The 17,348-nt window shown below is 36.9% G+C and overlaps 1 protein-coding gene across 1 annotated transcript in view; it reads left to right on the forward strand.

The window, feature by feature from the left end:
* Positions 1-1,849: 1,849 nt before the first annotated feature.
* GPR125 (G protein-coupled receptor 125) overlaps positions 1,850-17,348 on the forward strand; it is a gene marked incomplete at its 5' end in the record, with an annotated part of 44,106 nt that continues 28,607 nt past the window's right edge. The window contains 7 exons of the mRNA XM_009873800.1: positions 1,850-1,921; positions 9,485-9,556; positions 10,871-10,942; positions 11,773-11,844; positions 13,158-13,318; positions 15,437-15,650; positions 16,578-16,742. Of these exons, the coding sequence (XP_009872102.1) occupies positions 1,850-1,921; positions 9,485-9,556; positions 10,871-10,942; positions 11,773-11,844; positions 13,158-13,318; positions 15,437-15,650; positions 16,578-16,742 (828 nt within the window). The remainder of the gene's footprint in view (positions 1,922-9,484; positions 9,557-10,870; positions 10,943-11,772; positions 11,845-13,157; positions 13,319-15,436; positions 15,651-16,577; positions 16,743-17,348) is intronic.

Genomic DNA, 17,348 nt, shown 5'->3' on the forward strand with positions numbered 1-17,348 from the left:
TTTTTGACTACTGGAGGGATGGCAAATGTTGCTATTTTAAAGTGCCTCAGGAGTTTCAAGGAGTTATGTGGTTCCAAGTCTGATATTTTGTGTTGAATGAATCAGCGGAATTTATAATAATATATTGGATACGTGGATAGAGAGAGATGTACTCTGGAAAACCTACATCTCCTGTAATGGGAACGTCTTCCCACAGACCTTTGCAGTTCTTCAGAATCAGCAGAATTATTTATGTGGATGATCCAGTTGATATAATAAGACATAGATGCTTTTCCAAAAGGCATCTCGCAGTCTCTTGCCAAAGGCAGTTGAAAATAGTATGTCAGCCTAAAATGGAAAGTCATTGTATAGACAGCTGACTTGCTAAAGGATAGGAAGTGGATGTGGAAATAAATGGTTAGGCTTCTCAGTGGAGAGGAGTCTTAAAGACCTGTAATGCACAAGATTTCTTAATGACCTGTAAAACGGTGCTAGTAGGGAGTTGACAGTTTGGTGAGATGCTTGATGTAATAAGGATGAGGCTAAAGGAAAGAATTTTAGAAGAAGTTTGTGAAATAATAACTGTGCAGTAAAATAGCAGAAGCAGCACACTGTAGAAAAATAGAAAGTATGTTAAGGACAATGACAATGAAAATTTTGTCTTCACATATAAGGTGATGGGCATTGTTGATGAGAAATCTTCCAATTCTTAGCTAAATGCCAATCAGATGTTAGAAATGTCTAGAAAAATGATAGAAAACAAAAGAGAGTGTTGTTATTACGCTATGTAGATTTGTGACTTGTCTCTGTTGAATACTGTTTCGGTTCTGGTGGTCTTACCTCAGAGTTTTTCAGTGTAATAAAGCTGGAAAGCTCAGAAATTAAGGCTATGCAAAATTACTTTCGTGTGAAGAGTAAGTAAAATACGAATCTTCCATCCGGAAAGAGACCATCTACGTTTCTACGTAATTACATGCGATAAGGAGGGTAGGTAGGGATTGCTCTACTGCTTGTTTCAGTACAAGAAGTGGGGAGCGTTGAAGCTAGCGGGAGCTGTATTCAGAACGAAGGAGACGAGGGATTCTTTGTGCGATGGAATTTTGTGCTGTGAAGTCTTTTGTGTTGTGAATACCAAAATTTTACACGGTTCATAAGGAAAATAGGCATTCTTGTGACAGAGAAATACCTAGCTGTATAAAGGCAGGTTCTTCCAAGTAAGGAAGCATATAGCTACACAAGGAATTTCCTCACTTGCTGATAATTTCCATCTGCAAGCAGCTGTGATTGGAAAATAGGGTGCTTGGCTAGATTGCCCTGATCCAGTTACTTGTGTGTAAGAGGAAATTTGCAGTTTTGTGGTCCTTTTAAGAGAAGAAAGAATAGAGAGAAGTAAAGGAGTACTTACTAAGCTTATTTGCAGATGTCTTGAAAAGGTTGGGTTGGGAAGAAGGATGAGTGTGTGAAGAGTGGCTAGGAAAGGTGATACCCTGTGGAAGAAGCGAGTGGCTCAGGGTGGCTGCAGAGGAAAGGGGGAACAGGAAACAGGTGATATGCTGCATGATTTTGAAAACCAAAATTGAGTGTGAAATAACAGTGTTGAATGTGTAGATTGGTTGTTTAATGCTTCCTTTCTATTTTGCCAATTCTAGTGTTTTATTGTGATAAACCTATATGGGTGCACTTTCATATGGTAATTATGTAGGCTTACATGGTGCTTAGGGCACATAAGAGAAAATCCTCTTTTTCTCCTTCAAATATTTAAGCAGTGCTGTTGCGTACAGCGAGGCATTGTAGTTTTTTATAAAAGCTGTTAAACAAATAATTTTGTCACTAAACTTATAATACACTTTTTGTTTGTTTGTATTTACAGGATTCTGAGTAACAATAAAATAACTGAGTTGAAGAATGGTTCCTTCACTGGATTACACCTTCTTGAAAGATTGTAAGCACTTCTTAAAAAGCTATTTTCACTTTGAAAAACAAGTAACTTCTTGGACACCTTTTTGCTTCCTGTTTTCACTTTCCCTTTCAGTTGATACCCCACCTATGGGATAAGAAGCAGCATTGTAACTTCTGTTATAGTCAGCTTTTTTTCTAGCTGATAGAAGGTCAGGATTGGCAGGTTGATCTACCTGGGAGCAAGGAGAGACTTTAGAGATAAGGATTTTTCTAGGCCATTTGACTGGGAAAGTAGCCAGTTTCATAATCATCTCACAACATCTAGGAAGAGTTCCAAATGACTTTTGGCTTCAGGGATTAAAAGTATTTTATTCTGCCTCTAAAACTTGAAGGCTGTAATCCCAGTCACCTAGCCTAAATAAATTCTGACACTTCCACCATTCCGTCCTCCATGTGCCAGAAGATTCATCTTCTGCACTAGCAGGTGAGCTTTATTGTAGAAATAAGTTGTGCCAAAGCAGCAAGGTTATCAGCAGTGATAGCATTCCAGATCTTTATACATTATTTTGGCATCCTTGCTTAGGTAATAAAGGCATCTGCTGACAGTTGTTATTTGTTGTAACTCATTACAGTTTTCAGACAGGAAATACTTGAAACTCTAATTAGTTTGAGATGATCATTTACATTTGCTCTATGAATACAAATTTTAATTTTCTTTAAAATCATAATAACCCAGCTTTCTTCCACTTAACTCTTGTCATTTGAAAGGATATTTTTTTAGGTTATTTTAATATCTCCTTTCATGAAAAGGAAAAGAAAGCAGTAAGGAAGACATCATGTCTTGAACATTTAAAGTGATCTGGGTTAGCAGTGTGTTAGATAGTGTGATGGTCTTATCTGAATGAGATAACATACTTTATGTGCACTGATGCAGAAATCAGAAAATTATTATTAATGGCTGTATGTCTTCACCATAAAGGAAGGAATAACTAGCATGATACACTAGTATCATTAATGGCCCTCTCTTTTATTGTTTTTTTTTTTGTCTTGTGTGCAACACTTATTTAAAAAAAACCAAACCTGTTGAACTACAGTAGAAGTAAAATTTTATGCTTTAAATGCTCTTGTGACCTTGGACTCTTGTAATTAAAATAATTTTTTGAACTTTAATGAATAGTCAGTGGAAATAAAATTGAAAGCCACACAAACTATTTTAAACATTATGTTCAGCAGTTTCAAATTACATTCTTTAATGCTTACTGTGGTAAATTGCATGCCTTTAAAATTGCACTTTTTTGACAGTTTCTTGATTAATTTTATTTTTCTTACTACTAGTACCCCCTCTTTGTTTCCTTATGAGTGTTTTCTTTCTTTGTAGATACTCTCTTTTTCCCACTTCTAATTTAAGAGATGAAAGGGATATAAAAAGAAATAAATTCAATTGGTATTTAAATAGTCAATTCAGCCAATAGCATTGTCACTTAACTGCTTCTTGGGGGATATAGTGTGTGTACATACATGTAATGCTTGTTTGTTCATTCCTTGTAATGTTATACTTCATAGCAAATATTTTTGTTGTTTCTCCTTAATGGTTCTTGGATAGAGTTTTAGATATATTTAACCTAAGTTTTTTAAAAAAATAAACAAACAAATATGTCATCAACATACCTCTGCATAATCATTGTTTTTAATTGCATTTTAATCAATATTTTTTGAATCTTGAAATACAGAGTCACAACTTCATAATTCATCTGTTAACACACTAAGCTTATTATCACCTGTTTGGTTCTTGGACATCTCAATGAAAATTTACATATTTTAAAATTATTTTTGTTACTTTTTTTCAGTTCTTCAGAATAACTTGAGCATATCTGCAGCTGGCAAATTGTTGTCTTTGAGGTTATTGTTTGCTCAAACATGTTATTTTTTTGACCTCATCCTCATCTAACCATTCTTCACTGTTGAAATTGAAAGGGAGAGATCATTTTTTTTGCTGGAGGGTGAAATGTTTGTTATAGTGGAAGATGGCTATGCTGTGTCTACATCTACGCTTAGAGGAAAAATCTCATGCAGTAATAGTAAAATAACAGTAAACAGGTCAAGGATTTGTACTGACAAAAGTACTAATTTAAGTGGCTGTGCAAAAAATCTTAAATATTTTAATCTCTCCTGACTTTTTTAATGCTAAGTTTTGCTATGACTTTTCTCTAGTTTAAGTGCTGAAGTAACTTCTTGCACAACTGGTTTGTGACAGATAGGTTTTCATATCGTAGGTACTTGGCTTAATGTAGCATTAGTCCAACAACTTAGAAGCAAGAAGCTATATTCCATCTGGAAGCTAGCTAATGCTGCCTATTAGTTTTTATGAATATAAGGAAGAGTACTCTATAAAAGCACTGGTTTTTGATTGTACATGAGGAAGAGAGGAGGAAGAGACGGGCGTGGAATTCAGAAAATATTTACATAGCAAAAGAAGGATTTGATATTTATCAAATTGTAAATAATGACAAGGGTTTAACAATGTATTTTTAGGTTATAGAAGTATACCTTTGAAAAGGGAAAACAAGCAGTGTGAAAGGAGTGTTATTTGTAGACAGACTCATATTTTTTTCTCCTGTTTTTACAGCACCAAGCTGCAGATACATGAATGCCTGAAAAATAGGAGCATCTTGTACTTTTTCAGGCAGTAATGATTTCTTATTTCTATTCGTGTTGTGATAGTGCAGCAGAGCACCTAAAAAGATGGACCTAAGTTCTCCCAGTGGTGGACCTGAAACTTTTTTTTTTTTTTTAAGTCTTTAAAAGTGTTTGGAAACTGTCAGTGTATATTATTTGGCTATTACTGAGCAGATAAATAGGTTTATGAACATTGAGGAACTTGAGTTTTTCCTCTAACTTTAGTTCTGATTTTGATTCTGGAACTTTAATCAGTTTATTAGCTATGACTCTTTCAGGAGAGGACAGTGTTAGGCTAACAAAACATTTATTTTCCCCATCCTCACCTGCTTCCAGATAATTTCTTAAATATAAGTGATGATGATGGGGTTTAAATGTTCTTCTAGTCTCTGCTGAATAATCGGTGCTGTGGTGTTGAGTGCTTTGGAGCATTCTGAGCTGTTGGAAGCTGTTGGGACGCACATCCAATAAAGTATTGGGCTTTCAGATATCGACAGTTTTGGTGGCATCCTACATAGTGGATACACTGATGGTGAAATCTCAAATTAGAGCCTGCTGTGTTTAAGGAGAAAGCCTATATATGTATAGAGTAGAATTTAAATCATACGCAGTGAGAGATGAGGAAACATAAAAATTGTTTAATCACTCATAAGAGCCTTGCATAAAATCTGCACCCCATAGAGCTGTGGGAGGGGCAGCATGACTTGATGTAATGTTTAACCTAATTTCTTTGTCCTCTTCTTCCATTTATTTCTTTAAAAGGCAAGGCAAGAGTCCGGTAGCTAATGTGTTTCTTGTCCAACATAAATTTTCAAGTCTGTTCAGGAAAAGAAGATAGTTTGTGTAATAGTAATTGAATGTTGGTGTGCACAAAAAATGCATATATGTATATATATATATATATGATTCAGTGATGTCTATATATGTGTTTTTCGTTTGTTCCTCCAGGATACTTCAGTAATAATTAAGACAATCTTCTTTGTGCTGAGACAGAAAGCAGTAAATTGCAAGAATATAAGTATTTAAGTAGTAAGCAATTCATACATAAGTATTTTTTAAGTATCTATATGTGCACTTTTAAGTCATAGGCAACTGGCCGCTGAAACATTTCATTGTAAGTTCTAATGAAATTAAGGATTTTGGTTTTTACATGGCAAACCACAGTTACCTTTAAGTGTTCTTTCATTAAGATATTTTCTTAAGATAACCTTGGGTGTGGTTGTCAGACTGTTAAAATATTTTTACTTGTTGGCAAGTTGCTATTTGCTCACTCAGAGATTTGAAAAAAGGGCTATTCTAACTGGACACAAGAAAATTTTTCATAATGAGAAGACCCTTCGTAATTGGGTCAAATCAACCCCATGGAATGCTGCAGGCTTGGGCATGAGTGGCTGGGAAAACGCCCACTGCCCAGTAGAAAAGATCCCAGGGGTCCTGGGTCAACAGCTGGCTGAACAGGAGCCAGCGGTGTGCCCACATGGCCCAGAAGGCCAGTGGCATCCTGGCCTTTGTCAGGAATAGTGTGGCCAGCAGGAGCAGGACAGGCTGTCCATCTGTACTGGGCACAGGTGAGGCTGCACCTCGAATCCTGTGTTGTTTTGGGACCCTCACTACAAGAAGTCATTGAGGTGCTGGAGTGTGTCCAAAGAAGAGCAACAAAGCTGGTGGAGGGGCTGGGGAACAAGTCTTATGAGGAGTGGCTGAGGGAACTGGGGGTTTTAGCCTTGAGAAAAGGGGGCTGAGGGGAGACCTTATTGCTCCCTACAACTACCTGAAAGGAGGTTGTGGCGAGATGGTTGTTAGTCTCTTCTCCCAAGTAACAAGTGGTAGGACAAGAGGAAATGGTCTCAAGCTGCACCGGGCGAGGTTTAGATTGGATATTAGGAAGGATTTCTTTACTGAAAGAGCTGTTAAGCATTGAAACAGGCTGCTAAGGGAAGTAGTTGAGTCGCCGTCCCTGTGCAGATGTGGTGCTTAGTGACATGGTTCGGAGGTGGACTTCACAGAGCTAGGTTACCAGTTGGACTTGATCTTAAAGGTCTTTTCCAACTTGAACAATTTTATGATTCTGTGAGAATGTTTAAACACTTAGAGCTGGCTGATAATGAAATCTACATCCTTTGAGGTTTTCAGGGCTGCACTGGATGTAACGGCAAGTCAGTTGACCTGATTTAGTTGTGCTTTGAGCTAGAAGTTGACCTAGATGACCTCAACACATCCATTAAAACCTAAATTTTTTTACCATCCTAATCTCAGCCAGCTTCCCTGGTAAATACAGTGGAATACTCATCACAGTGTTACTTAGATTTAAAAGGTTTTTTTTTTTCTAGGTTTGTTTTTCCTGTAGCCATATTTTTAATTGCTAGATGAAGGATGTACATCCTCTTAAGATAATAGATGTAGTGACAAGCTAGAGCTTGGGGAAGTTGTAATATTACCATAATTGAAACCTTTTTATAAATTATTTCTTTTGAACAGATTTTCTTTTAGTTGGATAAATAAATATCTGTAACTATATCCTGTTAGCTGAATTGTGAAAAGCAAAAAAAAATAAAAATTACTAGAATCAGCAGCCAGGATGAGTAAATTTCTGTTAGTAAAAATCAGTAGTTTATATAAATTTGTAAGTGGTAAAAGCACAAGAACTTTAAAGCCAAACACAACTGTCTAATGAGATTGTCTCACCCACCCCTGTTTTATGTAAGAATACAATCAGTCTGCTGCTTTAACCTCAACTGTCATTTCTTCATTTGGAAACTGCCTGAGATCCTGGAGTCCTGGCACTTGCACCAGCCTGTGTATCAACATCTTTCACTGTTTCTAAAGAGCTGCCAGGCATGTCAGCACTGTGTTAATTTTGAGATCTTTAAATATCTCTGTTTTCACAGTTTTCATCTGCTAATGATAGATGAATACTTAACCAATGCTTACTAGTGACTGCCACTGTGAGGAGAGGAAAAAAACCAACAAACAAACAGAGACTCCCCAACTGTTGTAGTTGCAGATTGAGAAAATGCTAATGCCTTGGGCATTCCATGTGTTTTTAAAAAATTACTTCAGTATGGTGGTTCATTAGTGCTTTCTTTTCTTATTTTCAAGATACAGAATCTACACTGAATGAGTTTTATGAAAACATGAAAAATGTTTGAATTTCTTTTAAAAAATTATTTATAAATTCTAGTGTAATTATCCTTCTGGATCTGATGTTAAGACCTACTAAGGGGCGGGGAAAAAAGAATAACGAGTTTTTTATCAACTACTCTGACAAAATGTGTAAACAGGTTGTGGAAGTAGTAAAACTCTTGCTTTTAATTCTAAAACTACGTGAGTTGTTTTGTTTTTTTTCTCCAAAGCAATTGATTTAATGAAGAAGTATATCAAGGAGTTTACTTTGAATATAGGTAATGAAATTAAAAATCACTGATGATCTAAACTGGTGGATTTCAAAGGTGTGTTGTTGAGATTTTTCTCCTTGAATATTTTTCACAGTGAGATTTTTAAGTGGGAATTTAAAAATGAAATTTAAAATATGAACAGTAAGTATCATTTTTGTTCACTTTCTCAAAGACTATGAATAACATTTAGTATTCTCAGTTTTGTCATGATCTTCGTACTGGGTTTATAAGACTACTCAAAGAGGCCTCAAAGCATTGCAATTCTACAGGCTTCTGCTACTGCTTTGGAAGTGGTTGCTGGTCCCTGCCACCAAACAGTGCAAGAAAATAAAAGTTAACATAGGAGAAGTGTGTATATGTCATAGTTTTATTTAAAATTAATTTACTGCAAGGTAAAGTTATAAAGTATATAAAAGTATTTAAAATGTTTATTAGGTGCATCAATGAAGTGTGATCCGTGTGCCATGGCACTGTCTGTTGTACCATGATCTGTTAATCTGGCTGCATGAAATGCTATTGTGAAATCTTGGGATGAATTTATATTTTTGCTCGTGCATCTCTGTGTGATGGTATATGTAATCCATTGTACTGTTCTCTTTTCAGTAGAATTATTAATATTGTGGTAGATTTAGAAGATTTTTTTTCTACCTGTGCTTACTAAAAAAATTGCTTTTAGTTGAAATTTAGCTGACTTTCTTTTTGAATGCAGAATATTCCCATATTACCAAGGAATGAGAAATATTTCTTGTAGTAAGGTGCCTGTAAAGTTTCAGGCAGTAGTATAGGAAAAATCTTGGATGATCAAGGAAGTAGAACTAATTTTAGCATTCATGCAGTGATAAAATTGGTTCAAAACTGCGTAGATTCTGACAGATGCTTTCTGTGACCTTTCAAATTAAGCTGCATCTGCAAAATATCCAGAGTTTGGAGTTATAACTCCCATATCAATTATGCAATAACTAAAGCAGTTTAATGACATAGTTAGTTTGCATTTCTCCTTACAGTCTCCTATTCTGTAAATTTAAGATTCTGAAATCTGTGCTCTGAGTTTTTTCACCTGCTTTGAGATTCTCAGCCAGGACTTTGCTTTTGTGCCAGTAACATCAGTGGAAACTTTCCGTGTTGTGCCTCTGCTGTATTTTTAGGATCTTGTTTTGCTTCTTGCGGTAGATGTTGGGCACTACTAAAGTAGAATTGGGTAGGCTGAAGACAACAACACTGTGCTAACAGTATTGTACTCTCTGAGCAGCTGTAATCTATTCAGACACTATGCAAAGTATTTTTGACTCTCTACACTTCCATGTGATAGGAACTGGTAGAATATTTAATGGAATACACGTGCTGTTTATATTCCTTTCTAGTTCAAGTGCAGGTCTTCAACTTTTAAAAGATGCTATGTTAGAGAAAGTAGAAGTGTCATATGAGGTTTTTTGGGGCAGCGTTCAAGCAAATTGAGACAAGTGTATCTTTGTGCATGTATATCTGTTTTAAAGGGTAGTCTGTGGCAAAAGTAATGTCTTGATTTTTCTCCACAGGGACCTTAAGAACAACCTTATTAGTACTATAGATCCAGGAGCTTTTCTGGGGCTTTCATCTCTGAAAAGACTGTAAGTAGTCTACCTAGCTGGTCAGTTTAAACAAAACAAAAAACCTCTGAGAGTAGAGCAAGTCTTCAGTTCTGGAAATTTAGACAGCAAAGCTACTATGTATTAAAAGTTGAATACGTATGCTGTCTAAATTTATACACATGCACACATGGATGGATGTATAAGACAAAGTCTGCTTTCAGTCTTGGGCCTGAAGAACATCCACTGCTTGCGGCTTGGCAGTCTCACTTGTTCTTACTGACAGTCTCTTGTATTATTCCTCCCTATTTTTATTTTTGTGGCTTGAAACATCACTTGATGGTATCAAAGTTCTGAATAAACGTTCACCAAGTCTTGCTTTGTTAAATGTTAAACTCCTCATGATTTTATTTTCTTTTTTTTAAAGGTCATAGTGGAACATAGAGTTCCCTGGCTATTAATACCGCACTGAAGTTACAGTGCTGTTAATGCTGCTTTATTGAAGGTTGTGCCAACATTCCCATTAACACATTTTTGGGGGATTTATACCTTGGCTGTAAAAATTCCATCCCAGATGAAACTTGATAAACAAGGCCTCAGCATGATGGCCTTTTTCTTTTTTTTTTTTCTTTTTTTTTTTTTTTTTTTTCAAAAACACTCTTCAGATTTTTGAAATAGCTGGAACAGGTTGTAAGTCTGAGTTATTATTGTTCTCCTCCCCCCAGCTAGTTAGCCAGCATAGAGCTTTCCTTCTTAAATTTATGTAGGAAGTACGTTCATTTGTCACTGATGAGATGATCTGAAAACCTCAAAAATAAAGTTGAAGGAACAATTCTGGACGTTAACTACTTGCAAAGTTAATTTTTATTCCTTTAAGTATTTCTGGCAATTTGCTTTAAGACCTATATTATAAAGTATGTAATAATTAAATATTTATCTAAGTATAAATATAGAAGTGGTCCTATTTATGTACAATAAATGCATTAGTATAGGTCTCTGGCATGCCAGAAAATGAGGTGATTTACCACATGTGATGAATATACCATAGAAATAGGAAAATTTACTTTGTAGTACTGTAAGCCAAGCCGGTTGTAAGGGGGTTTACTAGTAAGGTTAGACTCATCTAACTTTATATGGGCAAACCATTATTACTTTGGAAATGGAATAAGGACTCCACATGTGTGTATGTGTACACCCATATAGCAGTAACTCTTGGGTTTTGCTTGAAGAGATGAAAGGTATGCATGGTACAGTCTGTTACTCATGAATTTTTGTTGAAATACTTTGGTTTGCAGACTGTATGTCACTTGGAAATAAACCAGTTTATTCTGATTTTTTGCTTTTTCCTATTTGTAGAGACTTAACTAATAACAGAATAGGCTGCCTGAATGCAGATATATTTAGAGGACTTGTAAATCTCATTAGACTGTAAGTATAATTTACTGTATATAACTTCACTTCTTAAGTTTTAGCTCTGTGTGTGAAAGATGTGCACTACGGCTACAGTTGCAGTTTGTTACTGAGTAGCAAGTTTAAAAAAAAAAAAGTGGGGGGTGACAAGGGCAACCAAAACCATGCTGTTCAGTGCTCCATCTGCTTTGCAGTTTCTTAGAAGGTATAGCAGGGAGGTGGGTGGGAGTAGCAGACTGTACAAAGTATTTTCCTTAGAAAAATTCTTCAGGGTTATAGGATCTTTTAATATCTATGCCTTCTATCATGGCATCAGCATGGTTGTATTCCGCTGACTTTCTTGCATGTTTTGTAGCTCTCCGATTACTTCAAATAACATGTAAGATTATGGAATGTTACTTTACCCTGCTTGTTACCTTCTCACATGGTGATTTGACTGATGCAGAGAAAGTGAGATGTGTAATAACTATTTAAAAATATTCTGCTAGATCGATCATGGGTCTTATAGCATGATAATAACAACACATCAATTCATGGTGAAAAATGAAGTTAATTTTAAACTTTGAAATGTATGCTCAACGTGTGCTAGTTGGTTTTGCTCTGAGTCCTCGTTCCCAGTCTTAAAATTCTTCAGCTACACAGGTATTGGGGAACAGTTTATTTGGGGATTTTTGCTAGGCTCTCAGACCTGACTGTTATTCTTAAAATCTTCTGAACTATGACAGAGTATCATAATAGTATCTTGTAGGTTTTAAAATAACTTATATTGAAGAGAGGGTTTTTTTATTATTATTTCAAATGTCAGTTGCTTGAGCATGAGTTCAAATCGTGATACTTTTATTTCTTAGGAATCTTTCTGGAAATCTGTTTTCTACACTTACACAGGGAACATTTGATCATCTTGGTTCACTAAAGTCTCTGTAAGTACTTATTGCATCATTTCTTTATATTAAATATATGGTGTTTTACACTTTTTTTATAAAAAAGGAAACAAATACTTTCAAGGGAGATTGTAGAAGAATAGTGTGTAGTTTTGCTACATGTAACAGGTACATACAGGTACATTTCGACCTCATGATACTTTAATTTGGTAAGAATTATAATCTTATGTAAGGATGAAAATAAATGAAAAAAAAAAATTGTCAGTGCTGATGATTAGTTGGCCTTTTTCCCTGGTGGTCATGACAGTTGGCTTGCTGTACTGTGACTTTCTGAAAAGCTCAGACCTCCGGCTTCGATGCTGTTAATTTCTTGTTTATAAAGGAAATGTTTCTCTACCTCCTCCAGTTTCTTTTAATTGTTCATAAGTAGTTGTTCATGGTATTTTAATTGTGTACATAAAAGTTACTGTCTAAGAACATCACAGGTCTGATTAGAGAACCTGGATATAACCATTGATATTAAAAATGCGTGTATCTGGAGGAATTTCTGTGAACAAAGACCAAATGGAGTTTTAAAGGACTGTGGATTTAGTGTTTGAAGTGTTTCCATAGACTCATAAAAGTGTTTTGCCTGTGATGTTGTGTTATACTCTAGACATTTGCAAAAAAAAACAAAACAACAAAAAACTATGTTTTCACTAGAGGTAAAAAACAGTGTAGATATAGCAGTATGTTTGGATACATTTTTATCTGTTTCTAAACAAATAGAATATTGAAGTTCTCTTAATTTAGCTGACTACAACAGACATCTGTGGAGGATTTGGTCTGTCTTTTTAGTAGAAAGTATTAAACAGAGAAGACTTTATGAATCAATGGAAAGCCTTATATGATTGTCATATAAAGCAGAGTAAAACTAACATTAAAATTGTGACTAGTGGTTCTGATAAGAGAAATGAGAGGCTATTTTATATAAAAGTGTTTGATTGCTAAAAGGAAGCAATGAAGTGTGTTCATAAGTTATGGTGATGCATATTCAAGCAATTCCATATTATTACTCACTTAAATAACATGAAGTCCCTCCATGAAAAAAATTACTAGAATTTTTTTTTCATGCACAGCTATTACACGTTCCTCATATCTGTGGAGAGCATTCCTGTGTGTGATTTTGTTCTCAGACCACAGCTTGCAGAGGATTAGAGTATCTTCCAATGCATAGTGGGACGCAACTCTGCTGTATTGTGGGGTTTGCTTGTTGCCTGTGGCAGAGAGGCATCGCACAACTGTTGAGGTCGGGCTTTCAAACCTTTAAGTGTTGGCGTTTTGTCACTGTGAATACCTATTTTGTGTTGCAGAGAATTTCAGACTGATTATCTTCTTTGTGATTGTAACATACTGTGGATGCATCAGTGGTTAAAAGAAAGAAATATAACTGTCCGTGAAACTAAATGTGCCTATCCCAAGTCGCTTCAGTCGCAGACGGTGACTGGTGTTAAGCAGGAGCTTCTGACCTGTGGTAAGCACTCCTGACAACAGACAGTTGTTTTCTAACGCGTTTAATATTCTGTTTATATTAGTCATCAGTCTTTTTTTGCTTTGTTTTGTTTCCCTGAAATTCAGCATTTATACAGTAGTGGTATGGTGGGTTGACCCAAGCTGGACAACCAGGTGGCCACCGAGATACTCCATCACTTCCCCTTGTAAACTGGGCAGGGGATAAGAAATATGATATTCTCACTCCTCCTTCAAGTTCATGGGTTGAGATAAGGACCAGGAGATCACTCAGCAATTACCATCGTGGGCAAAACGGGCATGACTTGGGGAAGTCAGTTTAATTTATTACCAGTCAAGTAATAGAATCATAGAATTGCCAGGGCTGGAAGGGGCCTTAAAGATCATCTAGTTCCAAGCCCCCTGCCATGGGCAGGGACATCCCCCACTAGATCAGGTTGCTCAGAGCCCCATCCAGCCTGACCTTAAACATTTCCAGGGATGGGGCTTCCACCCCCACTCTGGGCAACCTGTGCCAGTGTCTCACCACCCTTATGGTGAAGAACTTCTTCCTAACGTCCAATCTGAACCGATCCATCTCTAGCTTTAATCCATTCCCTCTAGTCCTAACACTACCTGACATCATAAAAAGCCCCTCACCATCTTTCTTGTAGGCCCCCTTAACTCAGAGTAGGATAATTAAAAATACAATCAAATAATAAAAACCCTTCCCTTCTTACTAGGCTTAACTGAGACCTCTTCCCCACCAGTGGCACAGGGGGACAGGGGGTGGGGGTTTGGGTCAGTTCATTGCGTGTTGTTGTTGCCGCTCCTTCCTCCTCAGGAGGAGGACTCCTCACACTCTTCCGCTGCTCCAGTGTGGGACCCTTTCTGTGGGGTGCTCTCCTTCAGGAATAGACTGCTCCAGTGTGAGCTCCTCTCTCCATGGCTTCCCAGGGGACCACAGCTTCCTTTGGGCATTTACCTGCGCCAGCATGAGGTCTTCCACGGGCTATCTGCTGGATAGCCCATGGCTGTCTGCTCCACTCTTAACCCCTGTGGGCTTCAGGGGAACAGCCTGCCTCACAGTGGCCTGCAGGGTGCCTGGAGCACCTCTGTCCCTTCCTTCTTCACTGACCTTGGTGTGTGCAGTTGTTTCTCTCATATTCTCCCTCCTTCCAAGCTGCAATTACTGCTGCACAGTAATTTTGCCTCCTTAAATACGATATCACAGAGGAGCTACCACTGTTGATGGTGCCAGCCTTGGCTGGAGGCAGGTCCATCTAGCACCTGGCTGGCATTGGCTCTGTTGGACATGGGGAAAGCTTCTAGCAGCTTCTCACTGAAGCCACCGCTGTAGCCCCCCTGCCACGAAAACCTGGCCACACAAACCCAATACAAGTAGTAATAGTGCTTCTTTTTCTGAGGCTGATATTTAGTCATGATTCAGTGTTATTTGCTCTTGGAAATAGGTAGTAAGTACATCGGAGATTGTAGATGTTAGTCTGTAGAAACTGAGGATGAGTGGCACTCTGGAGATAAAACTCCTGCTAATTCATGTTTTTCAGGTTTTTTTTTATCGGAACTTCACAAGAGGAGTTGGAAACCCCCTTTCCCTCCCCCCCCCCCAATTCTAGCTATCCAATTTCAGATATGCAAATTACTCCAAGCCCAAATTTCTGAAGTTAAAAGGTCCTTACTTTCCTGCATGGTGATTAGCCTTCTTGTTGTGATGAAATCACAAACAGCTTGCTTAATTTGTTGAATTAGAGTTATTCCATCTGCCAAAATAACAAAACTATGTATTTGTGATTTTGAAATCTTAGTAGTGAGAAAATGTGAAGAAATAAACTGCATAAATAGATTATTCGTTTAGGTTTATACTTTTCACTTTTGGATGTGGGCTAGCAAAAGACCTTTGAAATGTGTGGCATTAAAGGAATACACATTTTGAAAAAAGAATATGATGAGAATTTGTATTTTTTGAGTATCTGATGTATCAGATGTAGTTTTTGTATAAATCTTGCAAGATGCAGCTTTCATGGATCAGTCAATAATTGATAGTGTAATTTTCCTCCTCTTCTGCAAATTACGTATCTAACAGATTCTTGCATTAATTGTGCTTTTATTTCTTGAATTGTAGAACCGCCGCTTGAATTACCATCTTTCTATATGACTCCATCTCACCGTCAGGTTGTCTTTGAAGGAGATAGTCTGCCCTTCCAATGTATGGCTTCTTATATTGATCAAGACATGCAAGTCTTGTGGTATCAGGATGGAAAGATTGTGGAAACTGATGAGTCCCAGGGTATTTTTGTTGAAAAAAACATGATTCATAACTGCTCACTGATTGCAAGGTGAATCTGTAAAGAGGAAATCTATTTGCCATTCCTTATTTTCTGTTCTGATTTAGCGACTCTTTCTGTAACCAGTAAGGCTCTCTTGTATCCTCAGCGAGTAAACAGATGTAGACAGAAACATCCCAAGTAGGGAAGTAGTTTGTGACTTCACCTGTCTCTTAAATTACCTGGGTTTGGTCACTGTTGCTAACTGTCAGGTTTGAGAAGGGATATTATCGTAGAGATTTAATACGTCAAACCCACCTGCTTAAAACAGGGTTTGCTAGAGCAGGTTACCCAGGGCTGTTGCAGTTGGCTTTTAATTGTCTCTAGGATTACGCAGTGCAGTTCCATCTAACTATGTTTGTGACAGGATACATTTGTTCTGTTGGAACACGAAAATTGTGAAAACACGGTGTTTAAGTAAACTACTCATGAGTTCTTTCCTCTTCCTTTTGAGCGCATCACGGTTGGTAATACTGAAGTTCTCCAGCAGAGATCTATAATGTATTGTGCCTGCAGCAGATTTTTGACTCATTCAGCATCTACCGAGCGATTATACATATTGTAATTGTATTAGTAAATTAGGGATCCTAACTCTGTCACAAACTATGTATTTGAGAAGTTATTTTAGTTTGCCATTTCTGGAACAACTATACAAATTTTCATGTGGGAAAGCAATGATAACACTTCAGGAATTTGGATTTCTCTTTTATTTCTGAAGTCCCATGGCCGTTCTTCTTTTCTACCTTGGCAAAAAGAATAGTAAATATTTCTTTGTTAATTGCAGTATATTGTCTCATAGATAACTCTGATTTTGTACTCACAGTTTTATTTAGTTGGTTATTTCTTCCATTGCCGTTTGGTATTTTACTCATCTTTTGGTAAAAGCTTATATAAATTCTGTAGCAAAACTGTTGTTTTTTATTTATTTTGTCTTCCCAGTGCACTAACAATCTCAAACATTCAGGCTGGCTCCACAGGAAACTGGGGCTGCCATGTACAAACCAGACGTGGGAATAACACAAGGACAGTAGACATTGTGGTGTTAGAAAGTTCTGCACAATACTGCCCTCCAGAGAGGGTTGTGAACAATAAAGGAGATTTCAGGTTGGTATCTTCTTTTTTTTTTTTCCCCGGAGAAAAGCAAATTCAGTTTTAACTAAGGTGTATTTTGCTTTAAAGGCAACTGTGTGGATATTCATTTGTAAATAATGTGTAATAGATTAATTGTTCTAAATTAGTATGTCTTGAAAGAAGCACATGCAACTATACTATGCAGCATGTTAACTCACATCTTTGGAAGAGATGAAAAATAAGCTATGATATTTGAAATATATAAATTAAATAATTGGAATAGAGTAAAACTTTTTAGATGATCTGTAAGTTAGAGCTGGACCACATATTGATGAGATCATTTCCACCCGGTTATTATTCTGTTTTTAAACCCCTCCTTCTCCTGTACAACAAATTCACTATGTAAGAAATGTGGTATAGTTGTTGTGGTTTTGGGGTGTTTTCCCCTGTGAGTATTAGAGTAAATAATATGATTGGTGCTTCCTTTTAATAGTTGTTGGGGCTGTAGTCGTAGCGCTGATATTCCGTTATGTTGGGTATTGCAGAGTGTTTTATCTTTTGTTCTTACCTCTTCACCTGTTTTCCCTTTTCTGATCTTTCTGCTGCTGGTCACTAACACCACGTTACTCCTGGAGGTGC

Source organism: Apaloderma vittatum, unplaced genomic scaffold (genome assembly GCF_000703405.1).
Source record: "Apaloderma vittatum isolate BGI_N311 unplaced genomic scaffold, ASM70340v1 scaffold8167, whole genome shotgun sequence".
Classification (NCBI taxonomy): Eukaryota; Metazoa; Chordata; class Aves; order Trogoniformes; family Trogonidae; genus Apaloderma; species Apaloderma vittatum.